We start from the raw sequence: 12,182 nt of genomic DNA, 5'->3' as shown, positions 1-12,182 counted from the left end.
ACGTATTTAAACTTACTTTGCTTCATCTTCCCTTAATTTATTAGGGGGCAGTCTACGATGAATATTGACGAACATCTTAGCAGAGTCAAACCTCTGTTCATCGCGCTCTCAGCCTGCAAGGCTGGGTTGCGAGCGAGAGTACCTAGTCGGTGAAGCGTGCGCTCTCATCCTGCGTGGCTGAGGTGGGTAGGCTGAGAGAGAGAGAGAGAGAGGGGGGGAGAGGTGCCGACACTTATCGTCCAGGGAACATGAGGCGCACCGTGAGCCGTTTGTTGGTTACTGCCTGCCACAGCAAGGCATTGCATGAAGCAATTACTGCTCGTTCTCCATGGTGCCAAGAATCCGGAAGCAATTTTCTCCAGAGCATGCAGTTTTCTCAGTTTTCTAGTACGGACAAGGTAAGCTTCTATTCTGGGAACCATCGATCATGTTTGTGGGGCAGCATTTGCTTTTGTTACTCGTGTACTTTTCCATTCTGTTATTTCTTATTTTCTTCTGCATCTTTTGTTTTCTTCGTATCAAGATGGATTTCTGATTTTTATAAAGAGACATTCTATACTCTGTTGGGAATGTCATAATGATAATAAATCTTGCTGTCCAAATTTTAGTAGCTCATCATCTCACCTTTTTTTTATAAATTTTCTGTTTCCAAGTGAGGCTTGAACCAGTTTGTGGTTGAGCTCGAAGTTTCATTTGGCAATAGATTTGGAGTGCTCAAAATCATTGGAGCGTCATCAAGATACTTAATTATAACGAACAGCTGAAAAGAGACTCAATTTTCCTTGGGCAGGAACAAGCAATGTGGCTACAAAAAGCATTGTCGAAAGGTCATGGAAAAGCTCGAGCTGCTTGGGTAGCTGCGTTAGCTTTTGTACAATTGTGAGGTCACCCCTTGTGCAATTGAGGCACTGATTATTAAGGATCAAGCACAAAGGACATGCCTCATGAATGACAGAGTCATGGATATGAGGCTTAAGTATGTAGCAGCCATTTTCTCCTTTGATGCCATGCATACAAGATAGTTACCAGGGAACGCCCCTCTGTGGGCTGGCAACGCCGAAACGGCGTTCCGGAGGGTTTTCATGGCCCGGAACGGCCCGAAACGGCCAGACGTTCCGGACAAGGATTTGGTACTGGAACGGCCAGCCCGGAACAGCTGGGAATGGCAGATTTTCAGATTTATGAGCTTTATCTTGTGAGGCTCCCCCTTATTAAATGCCCTTCCCCCCACCCTTTACCTTCACAGTGCACACAAGCTTTCAAGGGTCAAAGCTCAAGCTCTACCCTTTCGAGTCTCGAGTCTTGACTCTCAAGCTCTAGCCTCATTAGTTTAGACTCTAGACTTTAGAGTCGACAAGGCTCTCTCCCTCCCCCTCTCTCTCAAGCTCTCTCTCGTCTCCCTCTCTCTCAACTTTTAAGCTCTCTCTCTCTCTCTCTCTCTCTCTCTCTCTCTCTCTCTCTCTCTCTCTCTCTCTCTCTCTCTCTCTCCCGCGTCGCTCCCCCCTCAAGCTCTCAAGTCTATACGACACACGTTCGCCATAGTAAGGTTGAATGGTCTTCAAATCAAGTTTTTTGTGAGTATTAGAGTCAAAGGATTGTGACACTACTAATATTCAATCACACAGAGCTTAAAATTGCATTATTTGGGTGTTTTATGCCTCCCGTTCTGCGCCGTTCCCGTTCCGGACCCCTCATCGTTCCCCCGTTCCGCCGCGGGGATCCCGTCGTCGTTCCTATTCCACGTTCCGGGTAACTATTGTCTCCTTTGTGCCGGGCATACAAGCTAATCTACCCTAAGCTAGCTTTGCTCATTTGTAAGTTTTAGAAACCCACGTTTGAACGTGTTTATAAACTTTTTGCTTTTTGTAAGTTTTTACATTGCCCGTAGATGTGAAAAAACCTACGACTTTGTAAATAACAGCCATTAAAGTGTGCATAAGTACACTGTAATGGCCTTTTGAAGCTACAATCATTGGGGAGAAAGATGTACGATGTGATAGAAGAGTCTTGGAGACTTTCTCACAAAGAGTGAAGGTTGAATATTGTGTAAGAGTCTCTTGTCAAGTGAAAGCTCCTATTGGTAAGACATGGCTTTGCTGCAAGTAATGTAGATAAAGGCAGCATTAAAACTAGGACACAATGATGGGCACCACATAGGGTGCTACTTCTTTTATGTGGGGATACTCCTCTACTCGTCCGGGCTTTGTTCTTGCTTTCTTTAGTACTTTTGCTAGTACTAACCCATTGGCAGATACTCTTGTTATTTACGAAAGTATATTTTATATTGTTATACTCTTGTTTGTGATAGTGGTATCAGAGCAAGGTCTTTTCTCTTTCTTTGTAAAGGAGGATGACTCTAGGAGATATGGAAAGAAGCCATGACAAGCCAAGAGAGAAGCAAGCACGAGTAGCTTCAAGACTTGCAAGGAAAGCTCACAAAGTTGGAAATTTTTTAATCCCTGTAGAAAATTGACAAGACATGGGATTCTCTGAGATGGCGACAAGAGCAAGGTGCTCAAGAACCTACAGAATTCGAGGAGGGGAATGCTCAAGATCCTTTAGAACCCACAAGTGAGTTGAACTCTTTTGTTTCCATTCAGAGAAGTTTGAAAGAACTTTATTTATCATCCCCAGTTTCACCTCACTCTTTTAGAGTCCCCATGAACATCAAGTCTAGAACCATAGCCAAGAAGTCCTGCTATTCCGGGAAGGACATGAAGGTCTCTCGACCCGAGAACATTCCAGTCAAGGTTGATACTTTCGACAAAAGCGGAAATGATCCAAAGGCTCTCTCATTTGATAGTTTGAAATTGTCTTTGCCGGCAGCAATCTCACAGAAGAGTAGTAGGTGAGGTATGTGAGTAGGCATCTAAAGGGTACTGCGAGTACTTGGTGGTATACCAAAGCTTTACAAGGAACTCGAAGAAAAGACTTAGATTCAATTCCAAGCGAAGTTTTCTGAGAAATTTTTCCCTCTACACTCTGAGGAAATCATCGGAGAAGATTGGGCTTGGTTTTAGCCCAAAAGGAGCAAGAGCGAGTTTCGGATTACATGATCATGTATTGGTTCACTCTTTCCATGGTGGCTCCATCCTTGAATGTCACAGACGGGCACCACGTGCCAATAGAAAAGAACAGACTGAACAGACTTTTAACACTTCAATAACAACTGAACTGAGAGAGAGAGAGAAAGAGAGAGAGAGAGACGACACGCGACACGGAGTGGCGGAATTCTACCCCAGAGAATATTGGCCCCAAACCTTGACGCCCCTTTCGGTATTTCTTTATATTGCATTAACACAGTATAAGCCGGTACTCTAGACTCTGCACCTTCTCCAGGAAGCATGTCAGAGAATGAGTCCTAACCTCATATTTAAAGGCCCTTGGCCTAAAAAGCAGTTACAATGAAAAGCCTTCAAAACTCAAAAGCCAAAGCAAAGCCAAAAAGTTGACATCGTAATTTACGAAAATCCGTAGAGTTGCCACGTCATCAGCCAACGCAAAGCGCGGAAATCCGTACAACCTGCCACGTCATAAGTCTGCGTAATTTTCGAAAATCTGCCACGTCATCAGATCCATGCAATTCCTTCCTTGTGTGTGTGTGTGGTCTTGCTTTATTTTAATCCTTTATGTCACTTGGGGTCCCATCGGACGGGGTCCCCATAAGTTGGTAGGACTTCTTCTTCTGTTACTTGTTCTTCTTAGGGTTTAGGCCCCTCGGCCGACATTTGCAAGTTGGCTCCCTTCTTCAGGGCTTTGACACGTCAGCAGTCTGTGACATCTCCCCTTCTTGAAAGAGTGTAATCGTCCGCGGTTACAGCATATCTGCAAGTTAGCTCAAAAATTTTCGAAGGTCATTCCGAGGGACAATCAATTTTCTCTTTTTGTTAAGGAGTTAGCTTCTCCTTTCGGCTCTTTTGATCAAGGAGTTAGCTTCTCCTTTCGTCCAGATCGGAACTCTTGATATTCAGGCTGAATATCGTAGTAAAATTAGCCATCACACCCAGATTCCACGGGTGTCTTGATGCACTAAAATTATATACCCCGTCAATCTCATCCAATTAGGAATATTCAGTGGTTTGCACAATGCAACACAAATGCTCACATATGCATGTTACAAGACATAGAAACATAAAGCCGCCGATGAACACTCCCCCCGCAAATAACCATCTAGGTCCGGGCTATGAGCTGTTCAACGATCCCTCATCACTCCTCCCGCAAATAAACTAAAAAGGTCCGGGCCATGAGATATAGAGGCCTTTTACAACCAAACGCCCCCTTGACCGCAGCCTGCGTCGTTTGGAGGTGCTGAGAGTAACCAATACTCAGACTTCTTAATACTCCCCCTGTAAATAACCATGCAGGTCCGGGCCATGAGTAACAACACTTTTCAATCATTCAATACTCCCTCCGCAAATAACCACAAGGGTCCGGGCCATGAGTATGAACAAGCCTCTCAAACATTATTTTTTCGCTGCTCCACCCGGGAGTAAAATCACCAATCATTAAACCAGTATTAAAACCAGAGTCAAACATTTCAAATCAGCATTAAGGCAGGTTCAAAACAGATACCATCCATTTCAAACAAATTTCAAACAGGATCACCAAACAAGTTACTCAAGCAAAATTCAAACTTAAAAGTAATCTCGACATCGATCGAGCTCGAAAAGTCGACCGACTTTCCATCCTGAAACCTGCACCAAAAATTAGGGTTAGATTCATTCCATAAGGTCGTAGCTGAGCACAGCATTGTCCATCAGCTGTTGGACAGACAGTGTTTCTTTGGCGGCAATGGTAGTCCCAAGATAGCAATTGCACAAAACCTCCAAGGTCATCTGCTCGTGAAGAGACATCTACTAGGAGATGTCGAGAAATTTCAAGTTGTAATTTGCTAGGGTTTCCATGGCAAGCATTTCAGGATACCCCACTCTGCCAGAAGTTGCACTCCGAAGAAAGATGTCAGAAACCATACAGCTTCGGGCAAAATTTTCTTGCAAGCTTGCCAAGTCCTTGGAAGTGTGCTGCTTGGTAGTTATAAACATCAACATCTGCATGGCACTGCTTTTGAAAAAAAAAAGTGACTCAAGACCTTCTCTTGCAAGTGATCTTTATGGCTTATGCCCTGTAAGACATGAGCTGGTGAAGACGGGAGCGCGCCTGATGCGTGATGAAGTAAGGGTGGGAGTGGCTAGTAAGTCCAGGGTCGGAGCACGTACAAGCCGGTACTCCAGACTCTGCACCTTCGCCAACAAGCATGCCAGAGAATGAGCCCTAACCTCATATTTAAAGGCCCTTGGCCTAAAAAGCAGTTCCAGTGAAAAGCCTTCAAAATTGAAAAGCTTCTGGTCCAAAAGCAAAGCCAAAAAGCTGCCAGCGTAATTTATGAAAATCCGTACAGCCTGCCACATCATCAATCAACGTAATTTTCAGAAATCTGTCACGTCATCATTTCCACGCAATTCCTTCCTTGTGTGTGTGGTCTTGCTTTATTTTAATCCTTTATGTCACTTGGGGCCCCATCGGACGGGGTCCCCATAAGTTGGTAGGACTTCTTTTGTTACTTGTTCTTCTTAGGGTTTAGGCCAGAGTTACTCGGAACGCGGAACGGGAACGGCGACGGGGACCCTCGCGGAACGGGGGAACGGCCAGGGGTCCGGAACGGGAACTGCGCGGAACGGGAGGCATAAAAAACACCCAAATAATGCTTGAGAAGGGAATGGGTGTGAGGGGGTGCATTTTAATTTTTGAGTCCTTGCACACTAAAAAAACACCTAATGTTCACTGCAAATTTGCAAAAAACTGCCTATTTCTTCCCATTTTTGAGAGTTGGCCGTTCCGGAGCCATTCCGGTATCAGGTGGTCACCCGGAACGGCAAAACGTTCCGGGGCGTTCCAGCTTGCCAGATGGGGAGGGAACGGCGTTCCGGCCTTCTAGGGCCTACGGAACGCGTTCCCCGGTAACAAATTTCACAATCAAACGTAAACCCCTCAAAAATAGTCAAAACATGCCCTTTTTGCTGCTTTTTACGGTGATCGGGTTCCCTCGGCCGACATCTGCAAGTTGGCTCCCTTCTTCAGGGCTTTGACACGTCAATAGTTTGTGACATCTCCCCTTGTGATGAAGAACTTTGAAGAAGGACTTTCACCTGAACTTCGTAGAAACATGAAGATGTATTCGCAATATACTCTGTAGCGGATGGACTTAGCAATGCAAGCTTAGATTTTACCCTCCAGTCTATGAAGAATGTAATCCGTGGAGTGGGATGAGAACAATAGAACAAGGTAACAATATTTTCTTGTTGCCGCTCCTTAATGGACGTGTTGTTATCTTGAGGAAGTTTTGGAGTAAAGGAATTCAATTTAATAACTCTTGAGTTTTGTACGGAAGACTCAACTTTACGTGTGAGGGAAAGTCTTTGATTAAAGGTACATCTTTGAGGACAACTTGAAGTGCATTTTTGCTTATTTGCTTTTCCACATGAGATATGGATGTGTCTCACAATGATCGATCACTTTCGAGTACTCCGAAAAGCTAGCGTCCTCTGTCCCTAGCATAAAACGCGGGCTTGTCTGTACGGATTGCCACGCGAGCACTTTTCAACGAATTTTGGGGACGCTCGAAGAATTTGCCACGTCAGCACTTCTATGCAATTTGGGGGCTCTGCTTTTCTTTAAGAGGTTTTGGGCCCCTCTGCCAACCCTAGTAAGTTGGGAGGGGTTGTCACGTAGGCGTGGCATTGTCCCAGATACACACACAGCAGACTCGGACACTCATTGAACGGCAGACACGTGGCAGCCTGGATTTTTGGGCGCAAAATCCGCTGACAGACTGACGTGGCAGCTGTACGGAAATCCTCTTTTTCAATGCTGACTGATTTTTGGACAGTTGCTTTAAAGTTGAATGCTTTTGGGGCTTTGCTTTTGGGCATCCCTTGTACCTTTAAATAAGTGGGCAGGGCTTCACTTCTCAGGGAGTCTGAGAGTGAGCACCTACCCACTCTCTTGTACTTTGAACACAGATTAATACAAAAAGAAATACCGAAAGGGGCGCCAGTCTTTGGGGCCAATATCTCTAGGCACGGAACTACGCTGGGCCGTGTCGACTTAATTGTGAAGTGTGAACTGTTTTGAAGCGAATCTCTGTTGTCGTAGTAGAATCTTGACTTGGGGTGTCCAAGTTTGTTACAGTGGTATCAGAGCACATAAAAATTCTTCTTCTATGGAGGATCCGATCCTTTTTGCAGCGCGCACAGCTTTTGGGAAAGAATCTTCGTGCCCCGACCCCGGACTTATTAGCCACTCCCACCCTTCATACATGGCGCATCGGGCGCGCTCTTGTCTTCGTGGCTCTGTCTTACAGGGCATAAAGCCATAAAGAATCCCAGATTACACATGGGTTCTCGTGAAGAATTTGGTAGAGATGACATCTCTCAGTGGGAAGGCAAAGAAAAGTTGAAAATCCGGCGTGGGAACTGAAGAAAAGAATGAAGATTTGGGCAAAAAAAAATTCGGACAAGTTTACCAAAAAGGGGTACAAACGTCAACTGCAGATTGGCATATGTGTGGGTTCCAAGATGCTCGAACATGGTGGTCCACTCTTCTTCTGAGGAAGGAAGCTCCAGTTACATGGTTAAAATTCAAAAGGCTCTTTATTTTCTTCTTGACTGACTCGGGAGTACGTACGAGATATACGAACCGCTTGGAATCATCTTCGGATGACCAAGGGAGATTCTTTGGATGCTTATTGCGAGAGATTTTGGAACTCTTTTCTACCAACCTCTTCATTTATGAAGGTGTCTTTTAAGGAACAGATTGAGCGGTTTTGCTGCGGACTCCCTACAGAGATCCGAGACTACTGCCTGGAACAAAAGTCGAATTCTATTCAAGAATTGATGGGTCATGCGAAACGGGGTTTTGCGATACACTCGGGAAATTTGACTTACCCCACTGATGAGATCTTGGCTTAGAGAACCCAACAGACCTCTCACATGAAAGTAGAAAGAGAAAGAGTTCCCAAGACAGAGAAAAGAAAGATACACGTCCCCGACTGACTCTTAAAGAAAGGGCTATCTATCTCAAAGAGGGGAAGTGTTTTGGTTGCGAGGAATTTGGACACATCTCCGCAAAGTGTCCCAAAAAGGCACAGCAAGAACAGACTGAAGATAGGTAGAGCAACAGAGGAACGTAGCACAAAAGGTAGTTGAAAGCAAAACTGGTACCACATTGCGTGGGGCCCGAACCGAATTAGATGAACGAAAGTACAAAATTTTGCCGCACTTAGAGCAAAGTGAAAGATCAGGAAGCCCTCATTTTTTTTTCTTTGATGGAGGAGCCAAGGCCAACTTCTTAAATTGGTGGCTCGACTTGGAATTACGTCCGACAGGCTGAGGCCACAGGCGAAGGCAGTTCTAGCAGCACTCGGGCGGGATGTTGCCACTACATCGATCATTGGCAAACTTCGTTTGCAATGTCAGGGGTATTTAGGGCACGGGGACTTCTACGTAATGCCCTTAGGAAGGTTGTGACGTCCTCCTCGAGATCCCTTGGTACCACAAGAACAACGCCATGGTTGACTATCGAAGCTGAGAAAACGACTTTGACAAATGAAGGGCAAAGAGATTGTACTTGATGAAATTCAGTTTCTTTACTCGAATTTTCTGGAGAGAACTGAATGATGATTGAAGGTCGAATATGTTTTGATCTCGAAAAAGAACGCCAATATTTTCTTCACACTCATGCCGAATCCCGATTGCTTTTCTAAGGGCCTGCTAGGCGAGTTGCCACCATCTCGTCCTGAGGATCATACTATTGATCTGATACTTGGAAGCACACCACCGAACCGGCCACCTTACCGTGTAAGCTGAGCCTAGAATGAAGAGATCATGAACCAAGTGAAAGACCTTTTGGAAAAGGGTCTTATTCAGTCGAGTACTTCACCCTACTGCTCTCCGGTGTTGTTGGTTTTAAAGAAAGACGGATCTTGGAGAATGCGCATTGATTATAGAGCTCTCAATAAAATCACCATGAAGAACAGATTTCCGATTCCGAGGATCGATGATATTCTTGACCGACTACAAGGATCCTCTTGTTTCAACAGGATCGATTTGAAAAGCGGATATCATCAGATCCGAATTGCGCAGGAGATGTCTACAAGACAGCTTTTCGGAAGAGCTTCGGTTTATATGAATTTTTGGTGATGCCTTTTGGCCTTACCAATGCTCCAGCGACTTTTAACCGAATGATGGACAGGATTTTCAAAGAGTACAGATCTTTTGTTGGCACTTTCTGTTAGGTGCAGCGGAATGAATGTTTGCGCTTTGCTCAAGATGAGTGCTCCGAACTGTGCTCAAGGTTCCTTTTGTTCTTATGGAAGGGAGAGCCTTCCGTTCCTATTGAGGGAATGCTATGATCACAAACAAAGTGAATGGACACTGTGCGTGCAAGTGTATGAGACTGAGAGATAGAGAGAGAAGATAATACGACACCAAAGACGTTATAAAACCCTCCTCCGAAGGCCCCACTCTCGTTGGCGAGAGTGGTCTACTTATGATTGCACAAACTGGTACAACTGAATGCAAGTGATTGATGCAAGTCTAGGCTATGTCGACGATGATGACGAAGTTGACCTAAGGGCTGAAATCTGCAATCTTTCTACTGCTGTCCAAAAACGCTATGGGCTGAAATCCGCTGCGGGTCCAAAAACGCTGATTCTTGGGGCTGTTTTTGTGGGACTTTGTCGCTGAAAATCTGCAGGTTTAAGGCTGAAAACAGAGGTTCCTAAAGGCTGAATCTGATGGTCTTACCGGGCTGAATCTGCTACCTCTTTAGGGCTGAATCTGCAAATACTTCATTGCTGAAAATCGCTGCATTGTTGTGGGTGGTATCTGCTGAAAACGCTAGTCATGGGCTCCCAAAAATGCTAGGCATGCTGATGACAAAAACGCCAGGTATGTTGGTCTGCTGAGAAGTTGCCTGCTGAGCTTGGCTCATGTTGCCTCTTCTGCCAAATAGTGCTAGCTTTGGTTTGCTTATATATTTTCTTACCCAAATTGCCCTACCTACTTTGCACAAAAGTGCCAGATCACTTCTAATCTAGACTAACTGGACTGACTGAACCCTGATCATGCTGTAGCTTGTCCACGGACACAGAGGGTTGGATGTGTCACATGACACTTTCTTTTATGACATTATATTCTTCTCCAAGGATGAGGTAGAACTTAGACAACATCTGTCACGTGCACATCTAACCCTATGTGTACGTGGGCAAGCTACTTCATGTGTAAGGTACAACGGTAGTGAATGTTGAACTTTGCTCAAGATGAGTGCTCCGAACTGTGCTCAAGGTTCCTTTTTCTTATGGAAGGGAGAGCCTTCCGTTCCTTTAGTGAGAGTGCAATGGACACAAACAAAATGGTGAACACTGTGAATGAAGGTGCTAAGACTGAGAGATAGAGAGAGAAGAGAATACGACACCAGAGACGTTGTAAAACCCTCCTCCGAAGGCCCCACTCTCTATGGCGAGAGCGGTCTACTTATGATTGCACAAATCTCTACAATGCTTGGACTTGCCGACGATGTCGACGACGATGAGGACGACGACGAGACGGGCTGAAATCTGAAATCGCTAAGGGCTGAAATTTGCAAATCTTTATCTGCTGAATTCTGACTCTGTGTCGGTGATGATGTCGATGCGACGACGATGCGCTGAAAACGTAGATGCTGAAATCCGCATTTTTCGGGCTGAAACTGCGAACTTTGCGGGATGTGACCGTGCGGCGAGGATCTGCTGCGGGAAGGTGAGATCTGCGAGGTTCGGGGGTTCTACTGCTATGTCTGATTGCTGAAAACTGAAAACGCTGGTCCTTCTTGATGCCTTGTCGCGAAGAATCTGCAAAACGCTGGCCGGTCTTGCTGATCCAAAAACGCTAGGTTGAATTTTGTCTTCTGCTGCTGCCGGTTGTCTTGCAATGCAAAACGCTATGCTGATCTGCTGTTCTAATGTCGCCGGGAATCTGCAAGTGCAAAAACGCCAAGGTTGGTCTGTGGATGCAAAAACGCTCGGGTCTCTTGCTGATGCAGAAAACGCTAGGCTTGCTGGGTTCCTGCTGCCTCTTCTGCCAGAAAGTGCTAGCTCTGGTTTGCTTATATACAAACTTAGCAAAATTGCCCTACCTACTTTCCAACAGAAGTCACTTAAAAATAATAAGTGAAAAATGTCAAAAATAGGGAAAATAGGCCTATGCACTGTAAAAATGCTACTGATGGGATCTGACTGGAATCTGATGGTCATGCTATGTGCAACCAGAGGATATGCATCTACACTAAGTGTCTGGACATGCACGGTCTGCGAACAGACTCACAAAAGTGCCAGATCACTTCCTATTCTAGACTGACTTGACTGACTGAACCCTGGTTGTGCTGTAGCTTGTCCATGGACACATAGGGTTGGATGTGTCACGTGACATCCCCTCCTTTTCAAAGTGAGGTAGTGGTACCAAACTGTATGGTGTCGAGGGAGATCGCCAACAGGGTCTGGAATCCTGGGAAGGACTGTTCGCCGGCCCACGCTGAGGCGTGGGTCGTGCAATACTTGAACTTCATAAAGGTCTGCAACGCTTGCTTCTTTGGGCCGCGCCAAAAGCGACACAAAGTCATCTTCAATGCTTCCACTTCGTCTATAGTCATGCGTCTACCATCGTCAAGAATCTCCGAGGCTAAAAATTCCTGAAACCACTTCCAACACAAAAACATGAACATACCTATTCCATGTAAAGTGACTGGAAAAAATCTTGTCTTCCTTAAAGACTGTGCATGTAATTTAGATGAACAAAGAGATGGAGTGCCAAACCGTTCACCACACACACGCAAACAATGAGATCGAATCTTGTCATGCTGATCTAAATCAATCAACTGTGGCAAAACACAATGAAAATGTCCATGCTTGGTGCTCATACTTTCATGTGCTCTTTCTACAACTGTATCGTGCCAAGGAAGAGACATGGAATGTGACTTCCTTGAATGCAATACTTTTCAACTTTTCATGAATAATCCACATACATCCGTGCTCATTCATGAGTGAAACGTGCTCAACGTACAATATGTCATGCCTAGGAAAAGGGATCACATAAAAACGCCGACTAAAATACAGGAAACGACCATGAATGAAACATTCAAACAATCCG

General features: G+C 45.1%; 1 protein-coding gene across 1 annotated transcript in view; it reads left to right on the top strand.

Annotated features, from left to right (window-relative positions):
* The first annotated feature begins 70 nt into the window (after window positions 1-70).
* LOC147418903 (ARM repeat superfamily protein) overlaps window positions 71-12,182 on the top strand; it is a 29,553-nt gene continuing 17,441 nt past the window's right edge. Inside the window, exon 1 of the mRNA XM_086505513.1 lies at window positions 71-398. Coding sequence (XP_086361639.1) covers window positions 249-398 — 150 coding nt within the window. The 5' untranslated portion in view covers window positions 71-248. The remainder of the gene's footprint in view (window positions 399-12,182) is intronic.

This window comes from Adiantum capillus-veneris, chromosome 29 (genome assembly GCF_014529385.1).
Source record: "Adiantum capillus-veneris isolate H3 chromosome 29, ASM1452938v2, whole genome shotgun sequence".
Classification (NCBI taxonomy): Eukaryota; Viridiplantae; Streptophyta; class Polypodiopsida; order Polypodiales; family Pteridaceae; genus Adiantum; species Adiantum capillus-veneris.
The sequence above is the reverse complement of the archived record's forward strand: the minus strand, read 5'-3'. Positions and strand labels throughout refer to the sequence as shown.